This window comes from Eubalaena glacialis, chromosome 19 (genome assembly GCF_028564815.1).
Source record: "Eubalaena glacialis isolate mEubGla1 chromosome 19, mEubGla1.1.hap2.+ XY, whole genome shotgun sequence".
Taxonomy (NCBI): Eukaryota; Metazoa; Chordata; class Mammalia; order Artiodactyla; family Balaenidae; genus Eubalaena; species Eubalaena glacialis.
Genome location: NC_083734.1, coordinates 9,911,838 through 9,933,271, shown reverse-complemented (window position 1 = coordinate 9,933,271; position 21,434 = coordinate 9,911,838). Strand labels below are relative to the sequence as shown.

General features: G+C 48.6%; 1 protein-coding gene across 1 annotated transcript in view; it reads left to right on the top strand.

The window, feature by feature from the left end:
* DNAH2 (dynein axonemal heavy chain 2) overlaps positions 1-21,434 on the top strand; it is a 93,201-nt gene that overhangs the window by 18,374 nt on the left and 53,393 nt on the right. Inside the window, exons 8-21 of the mRNA XM_061176780.1 lie at positions 1,327-1,532; positions 1,970-2,099; positions 2,365-2,547; positions 3,051-3,265; positions 13,805-13,951; positions 14,757-14,913; positions 15,165-15,404; positions 15,699-15,887; positions 16,084-16,231; positions 16,715-16,907; positions 18,271-18,471; positions 18,575-18,731; positions 19,095-19,269; positions 19,673-19,836. Of these exons, the coding sequence (XP_061032763.1) occupies positions 1,327-1,532; positions 1,970-2,099; positions 2,365-2,547; positions 3,051-3,265; positions 13,805-13,951; positions 14,757-14,913; positions 15,165-15,404; positions 15,699-15,887; positions 16,084-16,231; positions 16,715-16,907; positions 18,271-18,471; positions 18,575-18,731; positions 19,095-19,269; positions 19,673-19,836 (2,505 nt within the window). The remainder of the gene's footprint in view (positions 1-1,326; positions 1,533-1,969; positions 2,100-2,364; positions 2,548-3,050; positions 3,266-13,804; positions 13,952-14,756; positions 14,914-15,164; positions 15,405-15,698; positions 15,888-16,083; positions 16,232-16,714; positions 16,908-18,270; positions 18,472-18,574; positions 18,732-19,094; positions 19,270-19,672; positions 19,837-21,434) is intronic.

Here is a 21,434-nt window from a genome sequence, read left to right as displayed (position 1 = left end):
ATTTCCTGGAGGGCAGTGGAGCCAAAGAGTGGGGGAAGGACGCTGAGCCGATCGCTGGCCAGAAATGCAGCTGCAGAGCTGGGCTGAGGCAGGCAGTGGAGGTGGAACCCAGAGGTGCTGCCACGCCAGCAGTGGAGGACCAGGGGCGAGAGGGGTATCGGGAGCCAAATCCAGAAGTAGGAGGCTGAGACCTGAGGCGTGGTCTTGGGGACTCTGAGAGAAGGTGGGGTGCAACTAAGGCTGTGAACTGAGGCTGTTGGGACCCCATCTGCAGATGAGCAATGAGATCATCCGCCTGTGCTGCCATGCCATCTCCCTGGACCGGATCTTTGAGGGATACGTCATTTCTAGCAAGGAGGACCTACAAGGCTGCATCTCCTGTTGTCACGCCTGGAGAGACCACTACCTACAGGCTGTGCAGATGCATACCCAGTACGACGGGCCTCCCCTAATATCCTGTGTGTTACCCACCTGTCGTTCCTATAGCGGGTAGATTCTGAGTCCTTTTGCTTGCACTTTAAGCCTATGGATTATATTTTTCTAGAGTTTTTACATGGGTCCGAGTTTTCTCTGTGGATGCGGATATTCTAGCTCCCAGCCGTAGGTCCTCCTAACTCTAATAACCTTCTCCCTGATCCCAGGAATCCCTCCTGGTCTTTTCCTCCTTTCTTGGCCCTGAAGTCTAAAATTCCATTGTGTGTAAACCTTCTCTTAGAACTGAGATGTTTTGTTTCCTCTCTGGCTCTCCTCACCTTGAGTTTCTTCTCTTGGGGTTCAGGAAAACTGTTTCTTGGGGTCTCATTTTCTAAGGCTCCCCCTGAACTAGGACGCATGTTTCTAGCCTGGCCTGGGCAGGTTGGTTAATGCCTCGTGTTCCCGCTTCTGACTGGTCAGTCTTTCTTCCGACAGGTTCTCCCGCTGGGGCTGGGTCCTAGACCAGACCAGCATATTTGCCCAGGTCGATGCCTTTGTGCAACGCTGCAAGGACCTTATCGAGGTGGGAAGACTGTCAGGGAAGGAGACTCAAAGCCAACAGCAGACGCTCCAGGAGCTGGGGGAGCTGGGGCTGAGGCTACACATAGAACTTGCTGCTTTGGTTCTTTTCACATGACTGTGTGCCTGACCACCATGCCGTGCTTTGAGACTTTTGCCTGTTATCACTGCCTTAGTATCTCATATTTCATTCTGCAACTAAAATTCACCCCGGTAGCCCCTTGCATCTGGTTGGTCCTCCTTAGTTTTTAGCCATTTAAAGCTAAACCAAAGAGCTCAGGACAGAGAGGTTCAGAAAGGAGGGCAGGAAGCCTCACGCTGACTCCTTTGCAGGTATGTGACTGTCAGTTCCATTTTGCCCGCTGGGAAGATGGCAAGCAAGGTCCCCTTCCCTGCTTCTCTGGCGCCCAGGGGCCCCAGATAACACAGAACTTACTGGAGATTGAGGACATCTTCCACAAAAACCTGCACGTGCTGCGAGCTGTTCGCGGGGGCATCCTGGACGTCAAGAACACCTCTTGGCATGAAGACTACAATAGGTGAGAGCATCACAGGCAGGCCCCGGGGTTGAGCAGGGAAGGGAGGTCAGGGAGGTGAGAGCAGAGTGTGCTGGGGAAGCGTGGAGGCCACAGGTCAGGGATGGGGAGGGCAGGGGGAGTGCAAGGAAGGAGGTGGCCGCTCAGACTCAGGGTTCCAGAGTCAGCCTTTCTGGGCTTGGATCCCGGTTCTGCCACAAACTAGTTACGTACGTTGTTCTACCACCTGGGGCCTTTGTTTCCTCGCCTATAAAATATGGTTAGTGATAAAGCCTACCTCATTGCACTGTTTTGAGCGATAAATGGATTAATGCGTGTAAAGCACTCAGTGCCTGGCACCGAGGAAGCCCTCAGTACGTAACGCATAGAAGTCTTACTCAGGGGATGTCCTTGGGGGCAGGCGAGGGCACCCACCCTTCAACATGCCTCTAATGGTGCAGGTTCCGGGCTGGAGTCAAGGACCTGGAGGTGATGACTCAGAACTTGATCACCTCCGCCTTCGAGTTAGTCCGCGACGTGGAGCATGGGGTGCTGCTGCTGGACACCTTCCACAGGCTTGCAGCCCGAGAGGTGCAGCTGCCCGCCTGCTTCCTCCACCCCTGGTTCTCTTATGCCTTCCTTCAGTTCCTCCTGGTCCTTCCAGACACCATCCAACCTCCGTTCATGCTCTCTCCCATGTCCTAAATGGCCAGTGCCTCTTTTCTTCCGCTGTCCCCCCAGTGTCTGGATGCCTTGGGAGCGGGACTCCCACGGCAGGGGTGTAGCTTTCCTCCAGGATGGAGCTGCAGGGAACCCGCATCCCTGGGTGTGTTGTCAACTTCCTCTTCTTCATCAGACTATCAAACGAACATATGACAAGAAGGCGGTGGATCTCTACATGCTGTTCAATAGCGAACTGGCCCTCGTGAACCGTGAGCTGAGCAAGAAGTGGCCGTACCTGGAGCCCTACATGGCCCAGCATTCGGGGCAGGCGCACTGGGTGCGGATCCTACGGCGTCGCATCGACAGGGTCATGAACGTAAGCCTGGCCTTTTCCAGAACTTGTTCTCAGTGCGGCAATGGTAGAGTTTGCAGGCTGAGCCCGGTGCGGGGGCGGGAGTGGCGTGGGGGGAGAGGCGGGGGGTTGCCTCCAGAGAGTCTCCCTGGAGAGGTTTCCTGACCGAGACTGGGTCTGTCCAGGGGGTGGCAGACGTAGTGATCTGTCCTGAGGAAGGGCTCATGCTAGTTTTCGACCTTGTGCCTCTTAAATCCCTCACCTCCTGTGATGGACTTTCTTTTCCCAACTTTTTTCCTCGAGCTGAATCTCTGTGCTTCTCTTTCTTCATTTGGACTCCCTCTCTCGTTGTGCCACGGCCTTTTCCTCTCACCTTTCCTTCTGGCTCCACCTTCCCTCCGAGTCTTCCACATATTGTCGGAGTGTCTGTGTGTGTGTCGGGGGGGCGGGGATGGGGGTCTCAGGGAGATGGTGACACGGAGGAATGTGGCAGGTGACTCCAGCCATCCCTGGTTCTTCCCCCGCAGTGTCTTTCCAATGCTCATTTCCTGCCCCACATCGGGACGGGAGAGGAGAGCGTACACACCTATCAGCAGATGGTTCAGGCCATTGACGAACTGGTTCGAAAAACCTTCCAAGACTGGACATCAACGCTGGACCAGGACTGCATTCGGCGGCTGGAAACGCCGTTGCTACGAATCAGCCCGGAGAAGGCGGGCATGCTGGACGTGAACTTTGACAAGTACGACACCCTCCGTGGCTCCCTCCCACTCTGCTTGTCCTGTCTTTAGCACCCTTCCCTTCCCCAGCCCTCCCCAGAGTTTAACTCCTATCTCTTGGTTTCTCTCTCCATTCTTCTAAATCTCTCTTATCCCGTAATATGTTTACTACCACTTCTTAATTTTAATTTCACATTTTATCTTCAAAAAAACTGATTAAAAACAGAAAAAACCCCAGTAACCTACTCAACCAGTGATGTAGGTGCTCTGCCACTAGGTGACCGCGATGGCTCAGCGAAACCTTCCAGACTGTGAGCCACCAAGGGGCCTTTCCTGAGAACTGATGGGCTGTCAGATCATGTCCTCTCCTACAGCTTTAGAATCATGACATTTTCATATCACCACTGTTTTAAATTTGATTAATCCATTTATTAATTATTCAAAAATATATAGTGAGTGCCTTCCACATGCTAAGAGCCGAGATGGGCACAGGGAATGTGTCCAGTGGCGAAGTCCCTGCCCTCTGTGGCTCTGTAAGTGAACAGTTCTACCCTGGAGCCATGTCTCCTTCCCATATAAGATGCAGAAGAGAGAAATAAAGAAGGAGCTATGTAAGGCAGCTGACTACAGAGATGACAAACCTTCTTTTTATTTATTTATTTAATTTATTTTTGGCTGCATCGGGTCTTAGTTGCGGCACGCGGGATCTTTGTTGAGGCATGCAGGATCTTTTGTTGCGGTGCGTGGGCTTCTCTCTAGTTGTGGTGTGTGGGTTTTTCTCTTCTCTAGTTGTGGCATGCAGGCTTCAGGGTGCGTGGGCTCTCTAGTTGAGGCGCGTGAGCTCAGTAGTTGTGGTGCGTGGGCTTATTTGCCCCGCGGCATGTGGGATCTTAGTTCCCTGACCAGGGATCGAATCCAAGTCCTCTGCACTATAAGGCAGATTCTTTACCACTGGACCACCAGGAAAGTCCCGAGATGACAAACCTTCTGATGACAGCATTTTCCTAATCGGAAGGAAATAACTTTCTCCTTGATTGGTTTGGGCTCCCTCTGGTCATCAGCGAGGCCCTATAGAAATGTTACTTCCCGTGCTTCTAGGCTGTTGCTACTAGATTTGGCTTTAACTCATGGAATGTCCTTATCTGTTGGGGCAAATGTATATAGAAGGGGCTTTGCCAGAGAGGGCCTGCGTGGAGATGGAGTCTGGGACAGAGACCCTGAGTGTGTCGTCCCGGGAGCCAAAGGCAGAGTAACCATGGGGGAGATGACACATGATGTCTGAGGAAGGAATCAAAAGAACTGAGACGGAGAGACAGTGCTGAGTGTCAGGTCAGAGAGATGAGGGTAAGGCAGTAGTGAGAAGCCACACGGATCAGGAAACAGGTGACAAGCAGAGTGTGAAGACGAGGGTAAGAGGTTTAAGATAAGCCTTTGACCAGGGAGGGGTGTCGAGATCTGCTTTGATAGGGTTCATGGTTTTTTGAGGTATGGCCAAGCAGGATCCCGAAAAAATGGCCTCATGAATCAACCATAAGATTTTGAAGAGATGGGAGACTAGGCCAGGGTTACCCCGGCTGTGACATTTGCAACCACATAATGAGGTTGAATCTGCAAGACACATTGTCCCATCAAGCTGGGTACCCCCAAAGGCACTGAGTTTGGAGAGGCACCCAGACATGCTTGGAATCACATGAATATGAGCACACACAGCCCACCAGTTGCCCTTTTCCCATGAATTAAACGATTGTATTCAAATAACAGAATTTTATTAAACATCAATGATCGCTATTTACATTTTAAGTAAGAGAAAACAAGAGTTGAGAGAGAGGTAAAGAGGGGCCATAGGTCAGCACTGGTTGGTGGCTACTTCTTTCTAATCCTCAGGGCCAGCCTGTGAGAGTGAATAAAGCATAAGCGTCAGTGCCAGGCAGACTAGAGTTCGAAGCCTGGAGCAGGTCTGTTTTGCTGTGTGACCTCAGGCAAGCACTGCATTCCTCTGAGCCTGAGTTTCCTTATCTGCTTAAAAAACCCTTTTCTGATATGGTCATGAGGCGAGATGACATGTAAACGTCCTTGCAAAAAATAAACAATCAAGAAACATTGTTTTCCCTTCAAAAAAATTGCCTCATAAAACTTGGTGTGAACACAGTATTTTCAAAACAAATTTTGCAAGGTGATATAATAGTTTTAATTTTTAAAACATTTTCACCTTTTAGAAGGGGTAATAAATGCACGTTGTAAAATTCAAAAGTCAGGGCTGAGAATGAAAAACCTCCCTCCACTGCTGTTCCCCAGTGACTCTGTTTCTCTCTAAAGAAAGAGTCAGGGGCTTCCCTGGTGGCGCAGTGGTTAAGAATCCGCCTGCCAATGCAGGGGACACGGGTTCGAGCCCTGGTCCAGGAAGATCACACATGCCGCGGAGCAACTAAGCCTGTGAGCCACAACTACTGAGCCCGCGAGCCACAACTACTGAGCCCGTGCGCCACAACTACTGAAGCCCGTGCACCTAGAGCCCATGCTCTGCAACAAGAGAAGCCACTGCAATGAGAAGCCCGTGCACCACAACGAAGAGTAGCCCCCGCTCGCCGCAGCTAGAGAAAAGCCCGCGCGCGGCAACGAATACCCAAGGCAGCCAAAAATTTTTTAAAAAATGAAATAAATTTAAAAAAATATATTAAAAAAAAAAAGAAAGAGTCAAGGTTACCAGTTTCTTGTGTAACATCCCAGGGATAAGAGTGTATGTCTATCTAAGTGTACTTTTTAACATGAATAGTAGCATACTGTCCTCACTGTTCTATACTTTCAAAGTGTTCTCAAAATGATTTATATAATTTTTCCATTATAAACTTCTTCATCCTTTTAGAAGATTTGCAGAATGCAGAAAAGTAGAAGGAAGAAAAAAATTCCCCCAAAGATAACCACTGTTAAAGATTTGGTATATTTTTTATCACTCCACCCCGCCCATTTCATATGGTTGCTTTTTTTTAATTTTTAAAATCTTTTTAAATTTTTAAATTAAAAATTTTAAACTACAAAAGTAGTGCATGCTCACTGTGAAAGAAGAAAAAAAAGAGATTGATGTAGAAGTATATAAAGGAAAAACTGAAAATCCAGCACACAGCCCCACTCCCTAGAGGTAACCATGATTACCATGTAATCAAAAATACACACTGCACACATAAAACAGGATCCCATTATAAACAGTATTTTTGCAACTTGCTTTTTTTTTTAAGGTTAACACTATGTGTGGGAGATTTTCCATTCTGTATGTACAGAACTACATAATTATTTTCCATGGCTTATAGCATCCCATGATTTTGCTGTACTGTAATTTAATCCATCAGCCCACTACTAGTGGACTTAGAAGTTGTACCGTTTCCATAAGGTTCTTGAATATTCTGTGCTGGGGGCTTTCAGCTAGGCTTCCTGCATCTCGTTCCCTTCCCCCCACAGTGGTGTGTCCACCTGATGTTTGAGCTTTGTGCCCACGTAGCAAGGATAAACTTAGGAGACAACTTTTCTGTCTGCCGTGATCATCTCTTGTCGAGGGACACATTGTATATTTATCTCAAACACCATTTGCATAATCTTTACAGTAGAGCTTAACAAGACAACTTTGGGCCAAATATTTATGGCCTGGGTTTAGCCAAAACCCAAATAATGGCTAAAACACCTCTTCCAGAGAGAAGAGTTACCCCCATCCTTTGGCAGTTTTTGTCTAGAGAGATCTGTTTTAAGCTGCTTTACATTTTTGTAGCTTTATGATAAAACTACCTCAATCCAGTAAATAATGTATGGGGGAAAAAAAAGCCATGATCACGGGGAAGGATTTTGAAAAGTTTGGGCTCATTAAACCAGTAAAGGCGTCCAAGATAGTTTCAGCTTTTCCAAAACGTATGAAGACTCCAAAGAGGGGCAGCTAACTTTATCAGGTTTACTTTTTTGTGTTCATGGTCTAGATAAGATCTTGAAATAAGCATGCTCTTCAAATGTCCTGATTGTCCTCAGAATTACCTGACTCTCCCTTAATTCTGGAAGGCTTCCAGTCCCTAATAGCACCTATTTTATCTCACAAGGGATTTTGTTATCCCACCTTATATCCCAAACATTTGAACTCTGAAGTCCAAATTGGCTTTTACCACGTTTTACAGCCAGACCAGCCTTACAGAGCGTACTTAACACAAACATATTCCAGATGTCATCTGTACCCTGGCTGAAAAGAGCTGTGTTATTGCTGTGTATGTAGCAGACTCCTCTGTGTAGTGGGACTTCTTTTTTTTTTTTTTTTTTTAATTTATTTATTTTTGGCTGCATTGGGTTTTCGTTGCTGCACGTGAGCTTTCTCTAGTTGTGGCGAGCGGGGGCTACTCTTCGTTGCGGTGAGCGGACATCTCATTGCGGTGGCTTCTCTTGTTGCAGAGCACGGGCTCTAGGCGCACGGGCTTCAGTAGTTGTGGCATGCGGGCTCAGTAGTTGTGGCTTGTGGGCTCTAGAGCACAGGCTCAGTAGTTGTGGCGCACGGGCTTAGTTGCTCCGTGGCATGTGGGATCTTCCCGGACCAGGGCTCGAACCCGTGTCCCCTGCACTGGCAGGCGGATTCTTAACCACTGTGCCACCAGGGAAGTCCTGTAGTGGGACTTCTCCAGAGCAGGACAGGGGACATGGGCGTCTGTCCGTGTTTTGCGTATGGGACTTCCTCTTCCTCCTTTTCTCCTGCTCTGACAGCACTTTTCCCATCCTGTCAGTTCATTCTGGGCTATCAGCACCAAACCCAGCCAGCTTCCCTGTCCTGCCTCTACTGCCTGACCACTTGTCTGAGGACAAATCAGAAAATATTTTACAAAAATTATTCCCCAGGCTGATTTTTTTTAAAGAAATTTTATTTATCAAGAAAATAAATTTGCATTCCAGAAACTTATTGATAAATTTCTGGCTAAGCCTTAGCATCACTGTGAAAAAAGATCCTCACACGGTTTTCAGCTCAACATCAGGAAGGTATTTTCCAAATTCATCGTGTTGACTGACAAATTAAAATTTGGTAATTTGCCTTAAAGTTATTTTGAAAAATCTTGTCAAGTTGAGAAGATGAAGAAACATTTTCGTGCACTGTGGGATAGTATACATACCCAAGTGGGCTTGCCAAGATGTTGACAGAGTCAGATTCAAGGCCTCCAGCTTGAAGAACGTACGAGAATATGTTTATGCTACTAGAAATGTTCCCATACATATTTATACCCCTCCATCCTCCCAGTGTAGCTATGACACAATTTTTGGTTAAATTGATATTCAGTGTTTTTCTTAATATGACTGTGTTAGTATTGTCTACTGCTGAGCCAAGTAATTTTCTGTTGTTCTGGTTCTTTCCTTGCTTGTGTGATGTTTGCTCTTTTTGCAATTAACAATTACCTCACTATTTTTGTAAGTACACTATTCACTGTCATTAATTCTTCCAGACCAACCAATAAAACCCCTTTGAATAATATTTTCCCTCGCTATCTGACTTGTCAAGCATGTTATTGGTTTCATGTTTTTCTTAACGCTATCCCTCCTGGAACTCCCTGTCCTCTTGCTTCAGTCTGACTGGTTGGTTTCGAGGCCTGCTACCCAGGTGTCACCCTGGGACTTCTGTGAGCCTCTTTTCTTGTTTGATTGCCTATTTCTTTTGTCTTCCTGTTTCTTGGTTTATGTCCTCGTTTTGGTGGAGTGCATTCTTTAGTAGCTTTCGTAGAAACGGTGCATGGGAGGTAACGGTTTTGAGTTCCTGCATGATTGACAACAGCTGTTTTACACCAGTTGGTCATTTGGCTGGATTTGGAATTCTAGGTTGAAAGTAATTTCCCTTTGTTTTGGCTTCTCTCTTTTGTGTTGGAGGCTTTCCTTAAATGTCCGATAATCCACTGTTCATTCGTATTTGGGAGAGCCTTATTCACTTTGAAGAATTTTGACAGTTTCAAAAATAACACGTACTTTAGTGGAGATCTTCAAGGTTTGAAAAAACAGCATTTCTTCATCCACAATCTCTTAAAGCATGTATCACAAATGAGCACTTGATAATAATTTCCTTCATTGGGAGATTCCTCTCCAATAGAGGTGGAAAACTTGAAATGTGATATTATTTCCTATATTGTTAATTTAGTGCTTGCCTGGTAGAACAGACACAAAATATTCTGGAATTTTCACCTTAATATTCTTTGAAAGTAACATCTCAGTAATATTCAGGATGTAAAGTTTCATCAGAGTATCGTCAGGTTATGGGGCCTTTTATCCTCTGTGATTAAAAAGTGCAATTTCATTTTTTTTTAAAAAAGAAGAAACCACATAGATTTACAAAATCAAATGACTTTTATTCAAGATTTAAAAATTTTTAAGTATTATGTATTTTCTTCTGGTATTTTGTGATTTTAGTCTTTACATTTGGTTCTTGGATCCATTCGCAGTTTATTTTGATTTAGGGAGAGAAGTGCCGATGCAACTTGAGTTGGTTTTTTTTTTTTTTTAATCTATCCCCAGATGGCTAGTCAGTTGACCCAATCTCATTTATTGAACTGCTATCTTTATAATATAACAAATTCCCAAGTATGTCTGTGTCTATTTTGGGATTCACTATTCTGTTCAGGTAGGTCTATTTATTCATGTGCAGGGACCAAATTGTTTTTATTATTGTCCTCATTACTCTCCTTTTCAGAGTTTTCCTGGATATTTTAAATATCTATTTCTCATAAGAACGTTAGAATCTCTTTGTTTAGTTCCAAAAATAGTACTGTTCCTATTTTTTGGGGAACAAGGATTGGGTTAAATGTATATATTAACTTAAGAAGAATGAACATCTTTAAGACTGAGTCTTTCTATTCAAGAATAACATTTTTTTCTTTCAGTTTATTTAAATTCTGTTCTTTCGTTCATAAGACATTTTTTCCATACATATTAACCAATTAATAAGAAACGTTATAATATATAGTAATATCTTTTGATAATCTGTTAATTTGGGGTATTTTATTTTTATTGTTTTAATTATCATGGGTCTCTTTTTCTCCATGATATTGTTGAACTGGTTATAGTTTTTATATTGGAAAACTTTGATTTTAATAAGTTAATTTTGTACCCAGTCCCTTTTACAATTAATCTCTTTGTTTAAAATAGTTTTTTCCTTTTCAAAACATTTTTTTTTAAATTATGAAACGTATCATACACACAGAGAATTATTTAAAACTTACATGTTCAAGTTAACAACTAGGTATAAAATAAACACCCTTGCCACTATCACCCAGGTCAAGGAAAGAACATGGCCAGTAGTCCAGAAGCAACCCCACTTATAATTATTTTTCAGTTGAATTAGTTGTCAACACTTCAAATTCAGGAGATTTTATATAAAAACCCACTTTCTGGCCTCTCTTGAAAAATCAGACAATGCAGTCGCACTGGGCCCACATCCCATTTGGCAGCAAACGCCTGGAGCCCTGGAGCAGTGGCTCTTTTAGATAGACCACTCGCTCTTTCGCTCAATTTTAGGCCGAAACTCAGTTGCCATTTACCATGGCACTTGAGCTACACTTGCCTTGGAGAGATTGGAATTCCCGAACTTTGTCTTTTGATGATAAAAACCAAAGGAGCTGGTAATTGATTGGATGTTGGAAAGTCAGGGTGAGGGAGGACACGCAGTTCTGGTTCAGGCAGTGGGATGGTGCCGTTTCCATGTAGATCTGGGAGTCCTCAGCTTAGAGAAGCAGCTGAAGCCACGCAGTGGATGAGATCACCCAGGGCCAGCGTGTTGGATGTGCAGAACCTTGAGAAGCCCGCATGTGAGGGAGCTGCAGGGGAAGCAGATGCTTTGCTGAGTCTCCAGAGCCAGCTGAACGCGATTTCCAAGGGACCCAGGAAAGAAAAGCCTGCTTCTACTGAAGGGCAGAGCTGACAAGAGGAGGACCGCGGTTCAGAAGCCAGGGAGGGAGGGTGTCTGAGGAAGGTGGAGAGCAGTCCACAGGATGTGAAGATCTACAGAGGGGTCAGGGAGGGGTAAGGCTGAGGAGGGCCTCGGGGTTTAGCTACAGGAAGTCCCACGAGGAGTCCTGGGCGAACTTGATGAAAGCAGATTTAGAGGGGAAGGTGGGAGACAGCTCTCAGGGGACTGAGGAATGGGAAGAAAGGAAAGGAAGGGGAGGATGGTTCTTTACAGAAGGCAGGCTGTGAAGGGGGCACAGAGTGTTCTTTACAGAGGGCAGGCCTGTAGGAGGATATGGGGTCGAGGGGAGGCTGGGGTTTGTTTTTGTTTTAAGATTTTAGAAACCTGGCTTATTTAAATGTTGATGGGAAGGAACAAGTAGGTTGAGGGTGTAAGAGAGCTGGAGAAGATGGCATCTGAGAACGCAGGGGGAAACCGGATCAGAACATAGAGCCCAGGAAGAGGGCTTGGCCTTGGGTGGGAGGAGAGCCTCTTCTGCTATATATGGGAGAAATCGTAGGTGTGGAGTCAGGTACGTTTTTAAGTTTTATAGCAGGGAGGGCACAGAGTTCTCAACTGGTGGCTTTTGTATTTCTTTGATGGAGGAGGTGGGGCTTTCTGCAGAGAGGCAAGGGGCAGACCAGGTTTGAGAAAGCAGAGGATTTACAAACGGTCACTGTGAGAACAAGAGGGACAGCAGATTGGGGAAACCCCAGGGATGCAGCCCAGAGAGGCCAGCTGGGACCGGAGACCTTGAACGTGCAGCGTGCTAATCTGTGTGGTCATGTGATCTTCTCCAGCCTTGCTTGGCCACCTTCACCTGGGCCTGGCGGGGAGGACAGTGGATTGAGCCAGGGTTGGCGTTTGGCCAGGTGGCTTAGACTAAGGAATGAGGCAAAAGAGTGAGAATTGGCAAGAGAACAGTGGGAGTGGGCGGGGTCCGCAGAGGAGGAGGTGGAGGTGGAAGGGGACAAATAGGCAGCAAGAAAGGCCAGGGGTCAGCGGCCTGAGCGTCCCCATGGGATCAGACAACAGGAGCTTGGGAGGACTTGAGTGCACGTGCTGGAAGCAGGGCAGAGGCTGTCTGCTTGGTTACATCAGAGGTGGCGGAACACCAGTTCCAGGGTGTGGCCACTGAGTGGGGGGGGAGGGGAAGGTCACTGGGTGTCAGGTGGCAAAGGACACTTAGGACGAGGGCCACAAACGCAGTTTAAAAATTTCTGGTGTTGCATTTAATAAAGGAAAAAGAAACAAGTGAAATTAATTTTAATATTCAACCCACTATTTCCCAGATATTATCATGCCAGCATATAATCAATATAAAGAATTATTCACAGGGAGTTTTCTATTCTCTTTTTCATGCAAAGTCCTCTCTGCCTTCCATCTTTGTGTCTCTTTCTCTACTTTCTGAGGGATTTCTGTCAAATTTATATCTCTCTTTTGATTTAAAAATTTTCTGCTCTCATTTTTAACTTCCAAGAGCTCTCTTGGTGTCCCTTTTCTAGCATCTTGTTTCTGTTTCACGGATGCTCTTTTGTCTCTTCTCTCTCTCTGAGGATGTTAGAGGTGGTTTTGTTTGTTTTTCTTTTGGGGGTGGGCCGTCTTCTTTCTGCACGACCTCTGTCCCCTCTCCTTCCCTTCTGGTTGCTTTTTTCTGTTTGTTTTGACTCCCACCTTTTGTGCTAGGACAGACAGAGACCAGCGTTCTGTAACCCTTGGTTGTCTGTCCATATTTAAGGGACAGGGGCTGGAAAGCTGACTGGCAGCTCTGCTGAGCAGGAAGGGGGGCTTCTCAACTGGGAGCCTCACTGCAGGCTTGTCCGGGTGCGCTGTTTCCCGGCGACTCCAGAGGTCATCATCCGTGGGACTTTTCTATTTAGGCTGGTCCGAGGTCACAGAGAACCATCTTTCAGACTTTGCTCTGGAGGGTGTAGATCCAGCTGCCAGAGTGCCGGTTTCTGGGCAGGAAAGGGAGGCGGGGATCTTAACATTCAGTGTGTTCACGGTGACTCACCACCCCTGCTCCCAGTGTATTACTCTCTCCTTCAACGGGGCCTGGGGTTCCCCAGTCCAAAGACCCTCTGTTTGTCTCTGCACTGCCTCCTGAGACAAGAAGCCTTCAGTCTTAGGCTGGGGTGAGGGAGGGCAACTTGCTTAACTACGTAGAGTAGGAGAGGGGACATGGGTAGAGCTGCTTCCTAAACCTTCAACTGCTCTTCCTGTTATAATCCCACCTTCACCCCTTTCCTGAGATACTTGGAGCCACCCGTCCCCAGGCCTCTAGAGAGGCTTCCTAGCTGTCTCCAGCGCCAGCCGAGGACTCCTCTTCTCCTCCTTATCCATCTGCTTTTCCACTTTCAGATGTTTTCGGTTGTTGTCTTCTTGTATTTGTGGGCTTATGCCTTAGACAAGCGAAACCCCCCTTCACTGTTATTTTGGTTATTTGGGGGGGGGAGCAAAAGTCAACGTGTCCAGTCCGCCTTCTTTACTCGGAGGTTCTGCTTCATTGCTTACCTTTAAGGGTCTCCATGCGCCCCAGCCCCGTGCCTCTTGGTCGGGTGCTGGTTCCGGTTTACGCCCTTGGGCGGCCCCCGCAGCTGCTCTGCCTCGCTTCCTCCCCAAGGTCCCTGTTGATCCTCTTTGTGGAGATCGACTACTGGGAGCGGCTGCTGTTCGAGACGCCCCATTACGTGGTGAACGTGGCTGAACGTGCCGAGGACCTGCGCATTCTTCGAGAAAACCTGCTGCTCGTCGCTCGGGACTACAACAGGTGGGGCCTGCGCTGCCGCCCTCCTGAATGCCACTTCATGCTCCCCCTTTGTCTTATCCGCCCCACGATGTTGTCCATTTCCTACAGTGTGCGTCCTTCACATTTTGTCCATCTCAAAAAAAAAAAAAAAAAGGTTCTCGTGCTCTCTCGTACGGCCCTACGATTATTCCTGTCCCTTTCAGTGTTGTCTTCTGGCTTTAGAGTAGAGAGCAAAAACACCACGTCCCCTCCCACCCCACTGGGCACCTGGACCATATATACTGTCGGCCTGGGTGACTTCTCTAGGAAGGAAGTTGATGGCGTTAGGTTTATGGGCCCAGAACAACATAAGATTCGTTGAACCAAGCAAGGCCATGCTGGCACTCCTCTTAACACCCTTTGTACTCATCTCTGGAGTGAGGCTTAGTTCGGGGTTGGGTACCTTTCTCAGCCCAGTTCAAGTCCGAGGGGATGGGACCGGCAGTCTTGTTTGGGTGTCTAGAACTGCACGGTCCAATATGGCAGCCACTAGGTGCATGTGGCTATTTCTATTCAAGTTAATTAATCGAAATTAAATAAAATTTAAAATTCAGTTACTCATTTGCACAGGCCACATTTCAAGGGCCCCACAGCCACGCGTGGCTTGTGGCTACCGTACCAGGCAGCACGAATGGTAGACCATTTCTGTCATCGCAGAAAGTTTTATTGGAAAGCTCTAGCCTAGAATCATGAACTTTCAGAGTTCTCCACCAAGTGTCCTGGTGTGGAGGAGAGGTCGTCAGAGCTGATAGCTCCCTATCAGCTACCGGTCTCCTCTTATGCGCAGGATTATTGCCATGCTGTCCCCAGATGAGCAGGCCCTGTTCAAAGAACGTATCCGGTTCCTGGATAAGAAGATCCACCCTGGGCTCAAGAAACTGCACTGGGCCTTGAAGGGGGCCAGTGCCATCTTCATCACAGAGTGCCGCGTACACGCCAGCAAGGTGGGCCGTGGTCATTAGACCCTAAAAGTCTGCAAGGCAGACTGAAAGGCTGGCATGTGGGTAATTAATACCTGAGTCATGGGTAGTGGTGGAGAGACCAAGGAGTCGTGTGAAAGAAATGAAGTGTGCTTAGGGAAGTTTTTTTTCCTTAATGTCAGCAACTCTAGCCAGAGGACAGTGGGAGGATAGAATTAGGCGCAGAGGGTCTGTTCCCAAGCTGAAACTCCCCCATGGCTGGGGTCTGACTCCAGGTGCAGACGATGGTGAATGAGTTCAAGGCGTCCACTCTGACCATTGGCTGGCGAGCCCAAGTGATGTCAGAGACACTGCTGGTACGCATTAGTGGCAAACGGGTGTACAGGGACCTGGAATTTGAGGAGGACCAAAGAGAGCATCGAGCAGCGGTGCAGCAGAAATTGATGACCCTGCACCGCGATGTGGTGGCCATCATGACCAACTCCTATGAAGTCTTCAAGAATGATGGCCCCGAGGTAGGGGGTCCTGTGGTCAGGGCTTTGTGGGTGGGCAGGTCCTCAGCTCCCCCAGTCCCATCAGACCCTTCTCTTGGTTTTTCCCCTCCCCCCAACCCCCACGTGCTTCTCAAACATCCTGCTCTAGTCTTGGATTCACCCAACCTTTGGCCTTTCAAACCTCCTTCCTTCAGGACTCGGTGTCCCGTCTTTCTATTGAACCAGCTCGTTCCCCTCCCTGTTGGCTGGTTCTCATTTCCCAGGACCTGCCTTGTCTTCCCTGAGGGGTTCTCTTCCCCCTGCTCTTTCCACCAGATTCAGCAGCAGTGGCTGCTGTACACGATTCGGCTGGACCGCATGATGGAGGATGCCCTGCGCCTGAATGTCAAGTGGTCACTGTCGGAACTGTCCAAGGCCATCAATGGGGATGGAAAGACCACCCCCAACCCACTCTTCCAAGTTCTTGTCATTTTGAAGAATGACATGCAGGGAGGTGTGGCACAGGTGGGAACCACTTTGCCCCCAACACCCTGAAACCATCACACTTTATTTGCCAGTTTCCGTCAATCCTTAAACTTGGCTCTAGGCCCTGACTTTCTTCTACAGCCTCCAGGCCTAGTTCTGCGGTGTCCAGCCTTCCCAGTCCTGAGCTTGTGTCCTCCCGGGCCTGTGCTAAGCCCTCTCCACTGTGCTCCCACAGGTGGAGTTCTCACCCACTCTGCAGACCTTGGCAAGTGTGGTCAGTGACATTGGCAACCAGCTCTTCTCCACCATCTCTGTCTTCTGCCACCTCCCTGAAATTCTCATCAAGTGCAAGTTTCTTCGTGAGCCCATCTGCACAATCGTGGGTGAGTGGGCAGTGGGAGGGCACCAGGTGCAGGGGTAGCAAAAGCTTAGGACCTGGCAGAGCCAGGAGGAGAGACCAGGGCTGTTTCCAGACGTACTGGGCCAGTCATCTCCATGACTGGTGGAAAACCCAGGTCAAAGGGCTGGATTGGGGAAGGGAGAAGGGCCACAGAGGGGGGTCAAAACTAGGTGACTGATGCTCAAGGGGTTTGGGGTTTGGGGTTGGGAGACCAGGAAGGACTTGTTTGGGACTGGGGCTGGGCTATAAGAGCCCTAGACACCAACAGGTGAGACATCTGAATCCTACAGAGTAGAGTCATTCTTTTACTTTCGGCCTCCTCCTTCATTTCCTAATGCTCGTGTTTGAGCTGTATTTCTTTGGGAAGGTGCTGTTGGAGGGGGGGTTCTGGGGCAGTGGCCAGGGGCTGGGCTGCAGCTTGGGTTGGGGTGGAAGTTAGTGAGAAGCATTTTGCTGGGTCTTGAAGAGCGGGATGAGGACATCAAGAAGATCCAGGCCCAGATCAGCAGCGGCATGACCAACAACGCAGCCCTGCTGCAGAACTACCTCAAGACCTGGGACACGTACCGCGAGATCTGGGAGATCAACAAGGACTCTTTCATTCGTCGATACCAGCGCCTCAACCCGCCGGTCTCTTCTTTTGACGCCGACGTTGCTCGGTAAGGAGCAGAGGTGGCTGTGAGGGTCTGTCTGGAAGAGGCGGAACACTGCAGGGGGAGGTCTGACCTGCAGACTGGGGGAGGGGCAGAAAACTAGAGGACAAGCACCGGACCTAGGGCGCTGGACCTTTGTTTCTCAAGGGGATAGCGATCCGATAAGAGCTGGGCAAGATTTAGGGAAAAAGCTGCTTTGGTGCGGAGTACCACAGGGTCCTGCTGGGAAAGGAGAGATGCTAGGGATCTGAAAGGTGAGAGACGTGAACACTTTCATTTTAAGAACGCAGATGGGAGTTAAATGGAAGAAGATTCTTAAATTCTGATATGAACTCCTGTCTCTTTGTCCTCTAGTCATTCATTCATTCATTCATTCATTTGTTCAAAAAACACCATTGTTATGATGGGTTGTGAGGAATTAAAAAAAAAGAAATGAACAAGTTTTTTCCTCCCAAGGGCTCTAGTGCAGTAGGGAAGATAAGAATATTGCTGAAAGAGCAGTGGCCGTGGCATCTTGAGGACAGTTGAAATTCCAGCTCCACCACTTACTAGTCGTGTCATCTTAGGTCGGTTATTCACATTCTCTGGGCCTCAGTTTCCTGTGAAATAGGTATTATACTACCGACCTCATAAGGTTGTGAGACTGTTAAGTATATGTGGAAGCTCTGTGTGAACTCTGAAACACTAATGTGCTGATGTGCTCAGTGTTCTTATACAAGCTTCCACGCAATCAGCGCCGTGAGTCAGGTATGCAAGATGCGGGGCAGTTCGATGAAAGGAGAGAGAATTTTCAGCCGGGGGCGTCAGGGGAAGGAGGACGTGGATGAAGGGAGTGACTCTGGGGCAGGGCTTTTCAGGATGGGTAGGACATTAGCAGGCAGAGATGGGAGGGCATTCCAGGCAGAGACAACAGCACGAAGATGGGACCACGTGAGCATGTTCACCAAATAGTGAGTATCCAGAAAGGAAGTCAGCAGAGGGATAGATGTACAGCAGCCAACTTAATCCTCTCAGCAGCCTCGCAGGGTGGGTTCTGTTACCGTCACCAGGTTGCAGATGAGAAGACTGAGGTTCAGAGTCGTTAAATAACCTGCCTGGCGGCACAGAGCTAGTGAGCAGCACAGCGTGAAGCCAGCCCGGATCGCTGAGCCTCTAAAGCCTTGAATGCAAACCGCGGAGTCTGAAAGCAGCGGTTGGGAAAAAGACATGATCACAGCTGTCTGCTGGGGGACGGGTTGAAGTGGGAGACACCCCGGGGGGCAGAAGAATGCTTTAGCGCTGCTGGCTGGGAGGAAAATATCACCCAGGCAGGGCATCCGGCACGTCTGCAAAGAAAAAGACGTCCTAGCGGGGATGTGGGCCTTTTCAGCTACACGGAGGTGGCTAATAACGTGCAGAAGGAGGAGACGGTCCTCAACATCCAGTTTGTGTTGCTGGACTGCTCGCACCTCAAGTTCTCGCTGGTGCAGCACTGCAATGAGTGGCAGAACAAGTTCACGACCCTGCTCAAGGAGATGGCGGCCAGGCGCCTCCTGGAGCTGCACACCTACCTGCAGGAGAACGCGGAGAAGTACGGCGGGTGGACGTGGGCTCAGGCCGCGCGGGGGGGAGGGTAGGCCCGGCCTTCCCGCCCGCCCGCCCGCCTGCCCACGCTCTCTTCGCCCACGCTGCAGAATCAGCCACCCTCCCCAGACGCTGGAGGAACTGGGGGTCAGTTTGCAACTCATGGAGACCCTGCAGCACGATATGCCCAACTTGGAGACCCAGATCCCTCCCATACACGAGCAATTCACCATCCTCGAGAAGTACGAGGTGCCGGTTCAGGACAGCGTGAGTTCCTAAGGCGCGCGGCCCACCCACCCGAGCCCGGCCCATTCCAGCCCCAGGTTGCGGGGGACGCTGACGCCCCACGTCGGAGACCCTCGGCTGTCAGGAGGGAGAGCAGAGAAGTGAGCAGGGGAGAAGGCACAAGGCCCCAAAGCCTCTGAGAGCCAAAGCTAACTCGAATGATCTTTCGGGTCACCCTGAGGATGTCTTTCAGGCCCAGCAACTGCTTGATTTCTTTGGACCTCATTGCATGTGGAACTTGGACACAGATGCTGGTCCAGAGGATCGGAAAAGAGTTCTTCGAAGTGTTGGTGGGACGGGCAGAGCTCCTGCTCGTGGGTCACCTCCACTCTGTGATGTCCCCAGGTGCTGGAGATGCTGGACAGTCTCAGCGGGCAGTGGGTCGCCTTCCAGCAGGCTGTGCTGGACAGTGAACAAATGCTGAAGAGGCACAAGGAGAAGTTCAAGACAGGCCTCATTCACTCAGCTGACGATTTCAAGAAGAAAGCACACAATCTTCTGGAAGAATTTGAATTCAAAGGTACCCATCTCGCAACCTCTCCCCTGGCTTTCCCTTTGTCTTGACCCAGTCTTTCAAAGCCTAGGTCCCGGGGGAGGTGCAGACAAGGCTGAGCAGGGGAAAGAGCCTGGCACATCTGTCGGTGACACTCCTGTTGTCGCTGAGTCTTGGCTGGAAGGCAGCAGCCCAGCTCATAGCCTCTCCAGTTTTCTTACACTGACTTTTCATGTCCCACCCGTTTCTGACTCTCGAGCCACAGTTAGTAGTTTCAATGCATTCTTTCAATGCGTTCCCTCTTGTTTTCCTTCTCTTGTGGGAGGAGAGAAGTGAGATTTACCCACAAAGAGGAAGGCAAGCCACGGTGGCCTTTCAGGGGACCTTGGCCTTGAGTGGGAATCTGAACTTCACCTTGGACTCCCCACAGGCCCCTTCACCAGCAACATGGGGCACCAGGCGGCCCTGGAGCAGATAGCCGACATACGGGCTATGCTGAACGCCATGCGGGAGGAAGAAAACAATCTCCGTGCCAACCTGGGCATCTTCAAGATTGAGCAGCCAGCCTCCAAGGACCTGCAGAACCTGGAGAAGGTGGTGTGCCGAGCAAGGCCCTTGTGGTGACCAAGGGTAGGGGGCAGGAGGCAGGAGAGTGGGTCCCAACCTGCCTGGGAAAACAACCGGGTCCAGGAAGATGGGTACACGAGGAGCTTTTTTTAAAAATGGGGGGAAAACTCAGGTAACAAAAGAACCATTTTAAAGTGAACGATTCAGTGGCATTTAGTACATTCACAATGTTGTGTAACCATCACCTCTAATTCTAAAACATTTTCATTACCCCCAAGAGAAGCCCTATACCCATTAGCAGTAACCCCCCATTCCCTCTCCTCCCAGCCCCTGTCGACCGCTAATCTATTTTCTACTTACAGTTGACCCTTGAACAACAATGGGTTTGAATTGAGCAGGTCCGCTTATACGCGGATGTTTTTCAATAGTAAATACTACAATACTACACAATCTGTGGTTGAATCCACAGATGGGGAACCATGGATATGGATGAACTGCGGATGTGGAGGGCAGACTATAAGTTATACACAGATTCTCTTGACTGCGTAGAGGGTTGGTGTCCCTAACCCCTATGGTTTTTAATGGTCAACTGAACATGGGTTTTGCCTATTCTGGACATTCTGTGTAAAGGAAAGCATGCAATATGTGACTTTTTGTGTCTGGCTTCTTTCATTTAGTGTAGTATTTTCAAGGATCATCCATGTTGTAGCATGTGTCAGTACCTCATTTCTTTCTATGGGTGAATAATATTCCATTGTATGGATTTTGTTTATCCATTAACCTGTCAATGGACATTTGGGTTGTTTCCACTTTTTAGCTACTGTAAGTGGTGCTGCTGTGACTATGCGTGTACTTGTATTTGTCTGAGTTCCCGATCCCAATTCTTGTGGGTATGTACGTAGGAGTGGAGTTGCTGGATCATATGGTAACTCTATGTTTAACGTTTTGAGGAACCTCCAAGCTGTTTTCCACAGCAGCTGCAGCATTTTACTCTCCCACTAGCAGCGTACGAGGGTCCCTACTTCTCCACATCCTTGCCAGCATGCCCCCCCTTTACTTTTGGTTCTAGCCATCCTAGTGGGTGTGAAGTATCTCACTGTGGTTTTGATTTGCATGTCCCTACTGACTAATGACGTTGAGGATCTTTTTCTTTTCTTTTTTATATTATTTATTTACTTATTTATTTTGGCCGCATTGGGTCTTCATTGCTGCACGTGGGCTTTCTCTAGTTGCGGCGGGCGGGGGCTACTCTTTGTTGCGGTGCGCGGGCTTCTCATTGCGGTGGCTTCTCTTGTTGCGGAGCACAGGCTCTAGGTGCGCGGGCTTCAGTAGTTGCAGCACGTGGGCTCAGTAGTTGCAGTGCACGGGCTTAGTTGCTCCCGGGCATGTGGAATCTTCCCGGACCAGGGCTCGAACCTGTGTCCCCTGCATTGGCAGGCGGATTCCTAACCACTGCGCCACCAGGGAAGTCCGAGGATCTTTTCATGTGCTTGTTCCCTGAGGCGCTCTTAAGGCAAGAGAGTGGAGGGAAAAAAATGTGAACTGAAGAGGCAGCTGTATGTTGCCAGGAGGGAAGAGCTTCTCAGAATGAGAGGAGGAGAGGCCCTGTGTGTTTGCCAGGGAGG